The 13,310-nt window shown below is 44.1% G+C and overlaps 1 protein-coding gene across 1 annotated transcript in view; it reads right to left on the bottom strand.

Annotated features, from left to right (window-relative positions):
- Positions 1 to 13,310, bottom strand: part of TMEM132C (transmembrane protein 132C) — a 449,453-nt gene that overhangs the window by 280,138 nt on the left and 156,005 nt on the right. Inside the window, exon 2 of the mRNA XM_027567043.1 lies at positions 11,156 to 12,044. Coding sequence (XP_027422844.1) covers positions 11,156 to 12,044 — 889 coding nt within the window. The remainder of the gene's footprint in view (positions 1 to 11,155; positions 12,045 to 13,310) is intronic.

Here is a 13,310-nt window from a genome sequence, read left to right as displayed (position 1 = left end):
CATTCTGCTTTGAGCCCTGACTTATGGATCAGGAGACGCAACCTGGCAGCCTGCAGACACAAGCGGGTCCCCAGGCCTGCATGGTGATGGCTGAAAAGTCATTCTGTTTGAAAGATTGTATTTAAAGTCTGCATTTCCAGCTTCTCTTCAAGACCGGGAAACGTGGCAACCATTACTGGAGGTGAAAAGAGGCTGCTCCCTTTAAAAATGCACAGGAGAGAGAGAGAAAAAAAAAAAGAAAGATGGCTTTCCTGATGGCTCAGTGATAAAGCATCTGCCTCCCAATGCAGGAGACATGGGTTTGATCCTCAATCTGGGATGATCCAACATGGTTCGGAGCAACTAAGACCGTAAGCCCACAACTATTGAGCCTGTACTCTAGAGCCCAGGATCCACAAGTACTGACCCCATGGGCCACAGCTACTGAAGTCCGAACACTTTAGAGCCAGCGCTCTGCAAAAAGAGAAGCCACCGCAATGAGAAGCCCATGCACCACAGCTAGACAGGAGCCCTGCTTGATGCAACTAGAGAAAGCCCATGCATAGCAGCGAAGACCCAGCACAGCCATAAATACATAAATAAATAAAATAAAAAAAGGAAATGCACATGAATCAATTCCCCCACGGCTTGCTGCTTCCCCACCACCCCTATCATTTCCACAGTAGAGGGTGCACACGTCAGGCTGACTACTGCATGGAGGTGGCGGACTGTGTGGGCAAAATAAAATGCTTTCTATTACATACTGTGTTGATCTGGGGAGGTCTCGGGGGTGACTAATTGACATTATGGGGGCTGCTAATGCCCTCTTAGCTCTCCATTCCCCCATATAGCTGCCCTAATCTATATTCCCTGGCTAGCCGATAATAGACCTCTGATGTAAGCCAGTCCGTCTCTGTTTTGGTCATTTCTATTCATCAGAAACACTGAGAAGGCTTCTAATCATAACATGGTACAAAGGAGAACAAAGGCTTTAGTACTGGTGGGAAAGATTCAACCTGGCAAGATCCTAAGAATACTGCTAAGTGTGGGAAAGACAGTGAATGTTTGATCACTTGATGGAAAAAAAAAACCCTCAACTGAACTGGAGGTTTTTTATTTTTTTAAATTGGTTCCATGTTTAATGTGTGGTTATAAGCTTAGAGGCAATAAAGAAAGGTCAAAACCAACAATCTTTTCTGCCACACACATCATCTCATGGGAAATATACACTGGGGTTGACCAAAAATTTTGTTATGGTTTTTTCATAGATCTTACAGAAAAATCCAAATGAACTTTTTAGTCAGCCCAATATATATATAAACCTATATATATATATATATATATATATATATATATATATATAAATCTATATATATAGGCTTACATTTTAAGTATACAATTCAGTGGTGGTTAGTATAGTTATGCAGCCATCTCCACAATCTAATTCTAGAATATTTTCATCCCTCCAAAAAGAAACCTCACATCCTAGAGCAGTCATCCACCACTCATCATCTGTTTCACTGGATTCTGGCAACCACCAGCCTACTCTCTGTCTCTATGGCCCTGTGTATTCTAGATAGTTCCTATACAAAGAACTGTGCAATATGTGGTCCTTTGGGTCTGGCTTCTTCCACTCAGCCTCTTCTTTTCAAAGTTCATCCACAATGGTACTCTTTGTCAATACTTCGTTTCTTTCTATGGCCGTATTCTATTACATTGCAGGAATATATTAGAATTCACTTACTCATTCGTCTGTTGATGGATGTTTGGTTTGTTTCCATGTTTTGGCTGTTGTGAATAATGCTGCTGTAAGCATGTATTTTGGGCATATTTTGTGTCTGAGGAAGTTTAAGGAGACTCAGTTGTGAAGCTCCCTGATGGGCTTCAATCTATTAGGAGAGAGATCCCCCCTGAATCCCACCATCCGCACACCAGGGGTATCCCGAGACTCTGCCCTCTGTTCTGGGCAGCTGAGAAACAAGGTTTCTCTCTACAAGATGAACCAAGGGCTTTCCTGGTGGCTCAGTGGTAGAGTCTGCCTGCCAATGCAGGAGACACAGGTTTGATCCCTGATCCAGGAGGTTTCCACATGCTGCGAAGCAACTAAGCCCATGTGCCACAACTATCAAGACCGTGCTCTGGAGCCCAGGACCTGCAACTACTGGAGCCCACACATCCTAGAGGCCACACTCAGCATCAAGAGAAGCCACCACACTGAAAAGCCCATGCACCACAACCAGAGAGTAGCCCTCACTACTAAAGAAAAGCCCACGCAGCAATGACGCGCCAACACAACCAGATATATATAAATAAAACTTTTTTTTAATTAAAAAAAAAGATGAACCTCACAAAGCCCTTCTAGAGTTGATGCGAGCCAGTTTCGGCAGTCTAACTGCATTCTCTTGTCATATACTGAGATTCTAGAAATGAACTCATCTACAAATCTTAACCTGCTGAAAAAAATACTACTCCCTTAACATTCTTGCATACAGCAAGCTTCTTCCTATAGGACATCTCCTTAGAAGCTTTTTCTCTGCCTTCATGCTTCATCCTTTTTGTTTCTTCATTGGAACAATGCTAGGAACCTGCAGCAGCTCTTAAATACACATAATGTTGTGTAATTTGGTTGGGAAGACATTCGTAATTAACAAGAATGACTGTCCATATCCCTACCAGTCACACTAGGATGGAAACAATGAATCGATAGGTCTCATGTTCAACATCCAATGAAGGCCCCTTCAGTTCAGTTCAGTTCAGTTGCTCAGTCGTGTCCGACTCTTTGCGACCCCATGAACCGCACCACGCCAGGCCTCCCTGCCCATCACCAACTCCCGGAGTTCACTCAAACCCATGTCCATTGAGTCGGTGATGCCATCCAGCCATCTCATCCTCTGTCGTCCCCTTCTCCTCCTGCCCCCAATCCCTCCCAGCATCAGAGTCTTTTCCAATGAGTCAGCTCTTCGCATGAGGTGGCCATAGTATTGTAGTTTCAGCTTTAGCATCATTCCTTCCAATCAACACCCAGGACTGATCTCCTTTAGGATGGACTGGTTGGATCTCCTTGCAGTCCAAGGGACTCTCAAGAGTCTTCTCCAACACCACAGTTCAAAAGCATCAATTCTTCAGCGCTCAGCTTTCTTCACAGTCCAACTCTCACATCCATACATGACCCCTGGAAAAACCATAGCCTTGACTAGACGGACCTTTGTTGGCAAAGTAATGTCTCTGCTTTTCAATATGCTATCTAGGTTGGTCATAACTTTCCTTCCAAGGAGTAAGCGTCTTTTAATTTCGTGGCTGCAGTCACCATCTGCAGTGATTTTGGAGCCCCCCAAAATAAAGTCTGACACTATTTCCACTGTTTCCCCATCTATTTCCCATAGCCTTACTGCTCCTTTATTTTGAGACCTGCCTCTGCAAAGTGAGGGCTATTTAAGACTGGATGCTTGGTACAGACTTGCCTCTCTTATTTTCCTTTTTTATTCTTCTGGGAGGGCTACCTCTTTACTTCATCATGTTTTTCTTAAACAGGAAAAAAATCACCTTCTAGGATTTAGACCCTGAAGTGTCCATGATCAGAGCTGGCAGGCAAATCTTACACAGAAAGGGGGAAAGCAGTCATGTAAACAGCTGTATACTTCTTAGTTCTTCTTGAGAAAAGGAGATAGAGAGATACCTTTTTTTTTTTTTTTTGCTTTTGAGGGTAGTGACTTGAGCCGAAGAGGCAGCTATCTTTGAGAGGAAGCTTGGTGGACATATCACCAGCTGATAGAACTTGGGATAACTACTTGAGATCTACAGAAATCCAGAAACACAAGGAATCCAAGGCAGGTGATGCCAATTATCTTGTTTTCTCTCTTTCTTGGTCACCTCTGAAATGCTGAGGTTGTTTGAATGAACTTTTTGGCCGACACCAATAGTTTGGATGTTTTGATTTATAATTGATTATATCGATTAAGAGTTAAGATACTTAACTCTTGGTGGGGAAGGAATAGAATGAAGGAACGTGTCAGAAGAGAAATCAAGGAGACAGTCTTGACAGCTTTTGACCAAAGGAACGCCTAGGAATGAGATGTGTGTGCATGCAAAGTCGCTTTAGTCGTATCTGACTCTGCGACCCCATGGACTGTAGCTTGCCAGGCTCTGTGGGAATGAGATAAACTGTTTACTTTCCCACCCAAATCTGTACACAGACCATCCATACCCTCTGAACATCAAAGATGTAGATGAATAGCTGTCAATCAGGGTGATTCTGTCCTCAGGGAATACTTGACAATGTCTGGAGACAGTGTGGTTGTCACAACTGGAGAGAAGGTACCATGCTAGTGGGTGGAAGCTAGGGATGCTGTTAAGCATCCTACGGCAGCCATGTCACAGAATGATCTAGACACAAGGGCCTCTCTTGCGGAGGCTGGGAAATCCTGGCATAGACTAAACCAGTCCGTATGCTACTCATCTTCTTTTCATTACGAGACACGAGATATGCTCCGTGTAAACTCATGGCAGCAGCATAATGTAATCTTGTAATGAGGAAAGACTCTTTATGACTCTCTTAGCATCCCTAATTCCAATTACAGAGTTGCAGGGTTCTGAATTAGTTACACTTGGAGAAGAACATCTCCCCTGCATTTCTGTGAATTACGGATTTCAATTAAGCAAGCTTATTTTAAATGGGAGAGGACTGCCTTAGCTTCTTTAGGGATCCATTTCAGCTGCTTCCTGAAAAGACCAGAGATGCCATGGCCTCCCCAAGTCTTCCCTTCAAAGACCTGTGAGGTCAAGAGCAATCTACTTGCTCTAACACTGGCAACCTGAGATAATGTGAACACTGGTTTAAACACAGGGAGTAATTTCACAACCTCAGTCCTAAGATTGAGCTTTGAGTGAGGATTGTGGTCCTCAGCATCCGGGCTGTCATTAGCATTCAGGCACATAGAGACAGCAATGGGAGTTTTCAGGGATGATGACCCCAACTGTCAATATGTTTTGAAAACACTCAGAATAGAAAATAATGCTTATGTTTGCTGTAAGGAATCTTGATATTATTTCAAGAAACTTCAGTTAGTAAGTCACAAAGGAAAACATCCATGAAAAGGATAGTTCGTGATACAAATTTGACATTAGGTATTTGCTTTTGCATTAACTCAGTAAATGTTTATTGGTTCTTTACTCTGTGGTAAGCCATATAGTCGCTTTCCCCGATGGCTCAGCAAGTAAAGAATCTGCCTGCAATGCAGGAGACACAGGAGACACAGGTTCAATTCCTGGGTTGGGAAGATCCCCTGGAGGAAGGCATGGCAACCCACTCCAGTATCCTTGTCTGGAGAATCCCGGGGACAGAGGAGCCTGGCGGGCTACAGTCTAAAGGGTCTCAAAGAGTCAGACACGACTGAGCGACTAAACACGCACGCGTGCAAGTCATATAGTAACAAGGGTTCGTTACCATATTTTTAAATGAACAAACAGGCCCAGAGATATTAAAGGACATTTTCAGGTTTACACAGCTGAACAGCAGCGGAGAGGACTGGCATGTACTATTATAGCTTTTCTGATTTCCAGCCTTCTGTATTTTTTTCTTAACCCCATGTATTTTACAAACATCTATGTTGTCAAATTCTTTTTTGTGAAATCTAATTGTAACTTGGACTAAACAGTGTCTATGTAAGCTAAGGCGGTAAAAACTCCCTGTGGTGTTAATCCTGGGGAACAAACAGGTATCAGTGTGCGTTGTGTTGTTACAGTGAGCTGTCATGTATTCCCCAGGAATGTCCAAAGTGACCAGAGCTGCTAGGTAACTTATTGAGATGCACAGATTCCATGCCTTCATCCCTCCTCTCCCAGTAACTGGTTCAGCCCCATGTTTGAGAACAGAGCCACCCTCAACCAAGAACTCATTTGAGTTTGTTGCATTCATGATTGTATCTCCTCGTGAAAAGTTTGTGTCCAGTGGCAAAACATTTAAGCTAGCCAAGTCCTAGATCAGAATCATTGCTAGTTTTCATTTCTGCTCTTCTAATTCAGTGGCCTACTGCACGCAGATCTCCCTTCCCCTGACTCCTTCACTGTCGATGGCAATGGTCATCTTTGGGCTTCCTGGGTGGCACAGTGGTAAACAACCCACCCGCCAATGCTGGAGATGCAAGAGACATGGGTTCTATCCCTAGGTCGGGAAGATCCCTTGGAGAAGGAAGTAGCAAACCATTCCAGTATTCTTGCCTGGAGAATCCCACAGACAGAGGAGCCTGGAGGGCTACAGTCCATGAAGCTGCAAAGAGTCAGACATGACTGAGTGACTGAGCATGTACAAGCCATATGCAAGAGACAAGGGGCCTAAACCCATGGAACTGACCTGCTTACAAATATTTGTAAAACATACATATGGGTATTCTTCCTTTACGTTGGTCATTATTTTATTTTTTATTTTTCAAAAAAGCTTTCTAAAATGTTATATCCACAGGAAACAAAGTTTCAACCTCCACACCTTGACTTTTGAGTCTCAGGAACCTGACTGATCATAAAGCAGGGGTTGCTTTTAAATTAGATGCATGAAGTAGCTAACAAAATGCAGGCTGCTTCCTCAAGCCTGTGGAAGAGAGTATTGTTTGTGAAAACCGTCTTGTAATGGAGGCTTAGGTCAAGTTTCCATGTCTGTTATTGATCCTATAAAAATTCCCTAGAAGTCCAGGCTAAGTCCAAGCATCACAGCCTTGTCAGCAAAGCTATCTTCCAAGGAGATGATGGAGAACATTTTTGGATTCCATGGTCAAGAGGGGTCTTTCAAATCCCCGTCCCTTTGTAAGTTTCCCATGAATTTCTCAGCTGGGTTCCAGTGATGGGCCAGATGGATTTCTCCTGTGATTGAACCAGTGACTACTGTTGACGGCAGCTGGATAAATAAATGTGCATTTCCATGCACTGCTACTTTCGAGAGGAAGAAAGTGGTGTTCCCTAAATTTCAGTGAGCCTCACACAAACTTACTTTGCCCCACATACATCTTTTTGTGTTTCTGAATACTTCTTTCCTTAGAAGAATTAACTAAATTAAAATTAAAATATGGGCTTCCCCAATGGTTCAAAGTAAAATTCTTTACCCAAAGGTACAGAATCCACTCGCAATGCAAGAGATGCAAGAGACAGTTTTGAACCCTGGGTCAGAAAGATCCCCTAGAGAAGGAAATGGCAACCCACTCCAGTATTCTTGCCTGGAGAATCCCACGGACAGAGGAGCCTGGAGGTCTACAGTCCATGTAGCTTTAAAGAGTCAGACATGACTGAGCGACCGAGCATGGATAAGCCATATGTCCAAAGACAAGGGGCCTAAACCCATTGAAGTGACCTGCTTGGAGAGTCCATGGAGTCGCAAAGAATCAGACATGACTGAAGCAACTGAGCACATACAAATTAAAATACAATGAAATATGTTATCTGGAAAGGGAATGCTAGCTTTCCTTACAGCCTTCCCATTCTAATCATGGCAGCTGCATTTTTCACTTCCAATGTCTTGGAGTCATCCTTGACTCTGTTTTTCTCCCACCGCTCTCTCCCCAGGACTCAAATCCATGGTTGGAAAGACCAGGAAGGCAGAAATGGGGTTGCTACCCTTCCTGGCATCAACCAATATTCCACCCAGAACCCTGTCATTCTCATCTTTTGTGCCCCCAAAGCTCTTGTCATTATAAAACCTTTTTTTTTTTCTCTTTAAAAAAATCCTAGTAAAATGAGAATCAATACAGTTTTCAGAACAGACCTGGTAGCGGTTGTTTTATGCAAAGCAGGATGTCCTTTTACTGCCAAAATAGAATTCAGTGCTTATTGAAGTTTTGATAGGTGTTTAAAAACAACCCTGATAGTAATAGCCAACACTTGTAGAAGCACTTTTACATGTCAGGTACTGTTATAAGCACCTTACAAATAAGTATGAGCCACTGAATCCTCCCATCCCTATGGCAGTAGGTACCAACATCACATCTGAATGAGGAAACTAAGGGACATGGAGATGAGATGGCAGGCCAGGGAAGTGGACCAGAATCGAGACCAGTTGGTTGCAGGACCCGATTTCTCCAACATCACCCTCATCTTTGTGAAGGAAAACAAAGACAACAACTCCTCCTCTCCCGTGAACCAGGTCTGACTGCCCCACCTGCCGTGGAAAGCTCTGCATCTTAGTTGCGGGGACCCGGTTGTTCACACATATTCACCCCTAGAGCTTGCTTTTTGAAAGAGGGAAGTTAGGGATAAGTACAAATGGGAAGGGGGCTTCCCTGATAGCTCAGTTGGTAAAGAATCCACCTGAAATGCAGGAGACCTGGGTTCTTATGACTCTGGAATTTTTAAAACTTGTTAGCAGTACTATTAATTCCCTGTCTTCTGTAGCTCCTTTCCAATGCCTGGGCTGGATATGTTTATTTTATAATAGAATGACATGAAACCAAGGTGCTAAGAGACTCAGTGGAAATAAAATTCAGACCTTCCAGATCAGTATCTTTCTCTTCCCAAGGCAGGAGGAAGCGAACCTGGCTCCTTTTATCGAAATACCTCCTCTCCTGCAGTTATAAAATTGGCACTTTCGTTAAGACAACTAGTTTATTTTTCCTTACCCCAGAGACAGCAGGCACCAGGTTGACCACCCCTCAGTACAGATGAGATTGAGAAGTCCCCAGAGGGTACATTTTGTACTTTGTAGAAGATGCAGGATTACATAACATCATGGAAAGTGATTCTGCAAAACACTTGTTCATATCCCAAACCACTGGCAAAGAAGGATCTGGTAAAACTAGTCCACTTAAAAATTGAAAGAAAAGAATTATAAGGATGATCATTAGACACTGCAGAAGAAAATTATCCAAATCCAAAGGACTAAGAAATGCCTCGAGAAACGTATCAAAACCTTTGAATGCCTGTGGTAAAAACAAACAAACCCTTTAAAAAGGACCATTCTTATCTTCAGACAACCAAATTTAAACCAAAGTGAAATATGCGGGAAGATGTCATCAGTCTATTTTGTGAATATTTTCCCAAGCAACTCAAGCCACATGTGATTAATTTTTTATTCTAAAAGGAACCAAAGCATTGCTGCAATTATAACCTAAGTCATTTTTAATGATGATCATTAAAAAAGTCTGATTTTGGTCATCTTTATCTTTTAAACATATCTCAAGTAAATATTTTTTCATTATTCTGAAATTCTGGGCCACGTTTTAAGAGGATTTGCATTAAGTGGCTTTCCCCCTAGTATTAATTATCCTCATATAACAGGTTGCCCTGATCTAAACCCCAGAATCATTATCCAGAGTGACAGAGCAGGCCTATTACATTTTCCGTATGATCTGCTGAACCAGCAGAGGTCATGGGAGGTGGGTTATTCTGTGGTTGCTTTAATTTGGTTTTCTTTTTTTCTTTTATTATGAGATGAAATACCTCTAATAAAGAATCTTCTGTTGAGGGATGTCCCTTGTTGCCTAGTGGTTAGGATTATGGGCTTTCATTGAAGTGGCCTGGGTTCAATCCCTATTCAAGGAACTGAGATCCTATAAGTCATGAAGAGTGGCCAAAAAACAAATAAGTTAAATAGTGTTTGTCACAAACTGGGGTTTCCTCAGTTCCTAACTGGCAAGATTTAACCCTACCAAATAAAAAAGGATATTATTCTTGGCTTTTTTTTTTTTTTCACGCTTACACTCAAAGTGAGATGGCAGATGGTGAGATATGTCTATATCTTTCCTTGAGCCCACTGAACACATACTTTGTCATGTAACCAAGTATCTGCATGTCTATAAAAAATTTTAAAGCTTAAAAAAATGTCACATTGTGGTGACCTAAATGGGAAGGGAATCCAAAAAAGAGGGGATATACGTACACATATGGGCTTCCTAGGTGGTGCCAGTGGTAAAGAACCCACCTACCAATGCAGGAGACAAAAGAGATGTAGGTCTGATCCCTGCGTCAGGAAGATCCCCTGGAGGAGAACATGGCAATCCAGTCTAGTATTCTTGCTGGAAAATCCTATGGACAGAGGAGCCTGGTGGTCTATAGGGTCCATAGGGTCGCACAGAGTCAGACACAACTGAAGTGACTTAACATGCACACATGTATACCTATAGCTGATTCACTGTGCTGTACAGCAGAAACCTAACACAACATTGTAAAGAACTATACTCCAATAGAAATTAATTTTAAAAAGTTATAAATATAAAGTGAAAGTCACTCAGTCGTGTCCAACGCTTTGCAACCCCATGGACTATAGAGTCCATGGGATTCTCCAGGCCAGAATACTGGGGTGGGTAGCTGTTCCCTTCTCCGGGGGATCTTCCCAACCCAGAGATTGAACCCAAGTGTCCTGCATTGCAGGCAGATTCTTTACGTCTGGGCCAATCAAACCAAAACCTAAGCTGTAAATGTCTCGAGGTTATAGAATTGAAAGCTAAGGAGGGGTGTGTGTGTGTGTGTGTGTGTGTGTGTGTGTGTGTGCACGCGTGCTTAGTTGCTCAGTGTGTCCAATTCTTTGTGACCCCAGGGACTGTAGCCCAGCAGCCTCTTCTGTCCAGGGGGATTCTCCAGGCAAGAATAGTGGAATGGGTTACCATGCCCTCCTCCAGGGGATCTTCTCAAGCCAGGGATCAAACCCGGGTCTCCCACATTGCAGGCAAATTCTTTATCAACTGAGCTACAAGGAGAGCCCAAGAATACTGGAGTGGGTAGCCTATCCACTCCAGCCTTGTCCAGCGGATCTTCCCAGCCCAGGAATGGAACCGGGGTCTCCTGCATTGCAGGTGGATTCTTTACCAACTGAGCTATCAGGGAAGCCCATAAATATAAAGTAACCATATTTTGATCACCCTTTTAGCCATGGAACATTTTAATACTTCATAAATCTGTTTATGCCTCCCCCCCAAAAAAATTACATCCTTCTTCAAGTTCAGTGGTAATTCAAGGTCAAAAGAGAGTGATTAATTTAGTCTTGTTTCTTGGGGGTGCAATTTCGGCCCATTTTCTCCCACCTCCTAATATATACAGTGCAGCTGCTGAAAGCATGTGGTCAGGTGCAGAAACTGGCTTCCAGTGTGAAGCAGGAGGGTCCCTAAAGGTGGTGAAAATGGAATCTTCTGGTATATGCACCCCAACTTCCCTTCCAGTGTCATCCCAGGCGCGCCTAAGCCTATCTCAAGTGCAGACCTACCTCAAGATGAAGAAGTCCACGGTGGAATTGCTGGCCACGGTGACATAGGCAGTGACCACATCTCCCTGCTTGACGGGCCTGGAGGGCAGCCAGATGGCCACGTTGCCGTCTAGACGCAGCTCGCTGAGCTGGGCGCTGTCCTGAGCGCGGTAGAGGCCCACGGCGCTGATCCTCTGCAGGTGGGACGTGCTCTCCTGCAGTCCATCCTTGCCGGGGCGGATGGCATTGCCCTTGCGGACATCGCCCCCGGAACAGTCTCCACGCTCGTCCCCGGGCTGCACGGCGTAGTAGAGCTCCACGGGGCTGCCCTCGGGGGGCTCCGGCGCCTTCTTCCTCCCGGCCACCACGGTGGGGGTGCCGAACCAGCTGGCTGGGAGCTCCAGCTGTGCCACGCACAGCCCCAGGGCCCCCCGAAGCCGGCAGCTGCCCCGCACCTCCCGGGTCTCCCGGAAGGCGAACACACGCAGGCAGGGCAGGCTCTGCGCGGGGCTGGGGTCGTCCCAGTCCCGGCCCACCAGGTGGAACAGCACCTGCACGCGGGGCCGGCTCAGGTAGATCTTGTCCCGCAGGATGTGCGCCTTCAGCTTCCAGTTGAAACTCACTTTGTCGGTGGGACCTAAAAAGTTGGAAGTCGACATCAATTCCAGGGGCACGACCTTTTGCACCGAGAAAGGCCCATAGCTGGCATTTAAGATTGGCGGCTGTCTGGCTTTGTAGAGGAAGAAGGACTCGACCCGGGACTGCAGGCTGGAGTTGCGTGTCAAGTCCTGGTTGGTTTCCTTCAGGAAGAAGGAAGTCTCGGCTCTGAGCACCTGATAGGTCACAGGCAGGTAAGGGGGCAGGGAGGAAAATCGCTGGATGTTGTCTGTGAGCCCACGGCCCTCGATCACTGCAGAGGGGAAAGAAAAAAAAGAAAAAGACAAAGATGGGGTGATTTCTGGGCTCCTTAGAGGTCATTTGGCAACCCAGGGAAATTGACAAGTGATTTAGAAATGAGGGGTTAACACCGCAGTGCATGCGTGTTCAGTCGCTTCAGGCATGCTGGATTCTTTTCAACCATGTGGTCTGTAGCCCACCAGGCAAGAATACTGGAGTGGCTTGCTATGTCTTCCTCCAGGGGATCTTCCTGACCCAGGGATCCAACCCACCTCTCTTGCATTGTCTCCTGCAGTGTAGGTGAATTCTTTACTGCTGAGCCACCGGGGAAGCCCAAACATTTTTAAGTCCACTTGTCTAGAATCTTCAGGTTGCTTTGGGGATCAGCCAGTAAATGATCACATGCTCCAAAATAGTGAATTGGCTGAATTGTCTTTCAACCAATTCAATCGGTTGAAATCCATGAAAGGGAGATTTGGGGGCCCTCCCTGATGGTCCAATGATTAAGACTCCATGCTTCCACTGAAGGGGGCACAAGTTTGATCCCTGGTCAGAGGACCAAGATCCCACATGCTGCATGGCGAAGCCAAATAAAAGAAAATACATACAATAAAATAAAATTCACAGTTCCACTCTTTTAAAAAAGGAGATTTTTGTACATTGTTGAACAATGGACAATTGTATAACTTTTGTACAATTGTTGAACGGTGGCAAATACATGGAGTCTGATCTGACAGAAAGATAGCAAGTTACTTATGAGTATAAAGTGGGAAATATTTGTGAATAACTTGCATGAGTTTCAAATATATTTAATGACACTGGTACCTAAAGAGAAAAATAGACCGATGGAATAGAGTAGTTCATAAATAAGCTCCTGTACATCTAAAATTTAGTATGTGATAAAGGTAGAACCAGAAATCATGAGGCAAAGGCAGACCTTTTAATAAATGGTACTTGGACAATTGGCCAGCCATTTGGCAGAAAGATAACATTAGGTCCGTACCTCACACCAAACACGAGAATACACTTCAAATGGATGAGTGATCTAGATGTAAGAAAATGACATTATTTTTTGTACAGAATGAAAAAGTGGGTGATTTCCTCTAAAACCTGGGTCTAGGGAGAGATTTCTGATTATGATTCAAACTTTGAATGAAATTTAGCCATCCCTGTATAAAAATGAACGATAACCATCCCTATATAAAAATTGAGAAAATCTTTCACAAAGCCACATATATCATAAACAAAGTCAAAAGAAAAAAACAGCAAACTGGGAGAC

This window comes from Bos indicus x Bos taurus, chromosome 17, assembly GCF_003369695.1.
Source record: "Bos indicus x Bos taurus breed Angus x Brahman F1 hybrid chromosome 17, Bos_hybrid_MaternalHap_v2.0, whole genome shotgun sequence".
Taxonomy (NCBI): domain Eukaryota; kingdom Metazoa; phylum Chordata; class Mammalia; order Artiodactyla; family Bovidae; genus Bos; species Bos indicus x Bos taurus.
The sequence above is the reverse complement of the archived record's forward strand: the minus strand, read 5'-3'. Positions and strand labels throughout refer to the sequence as shown.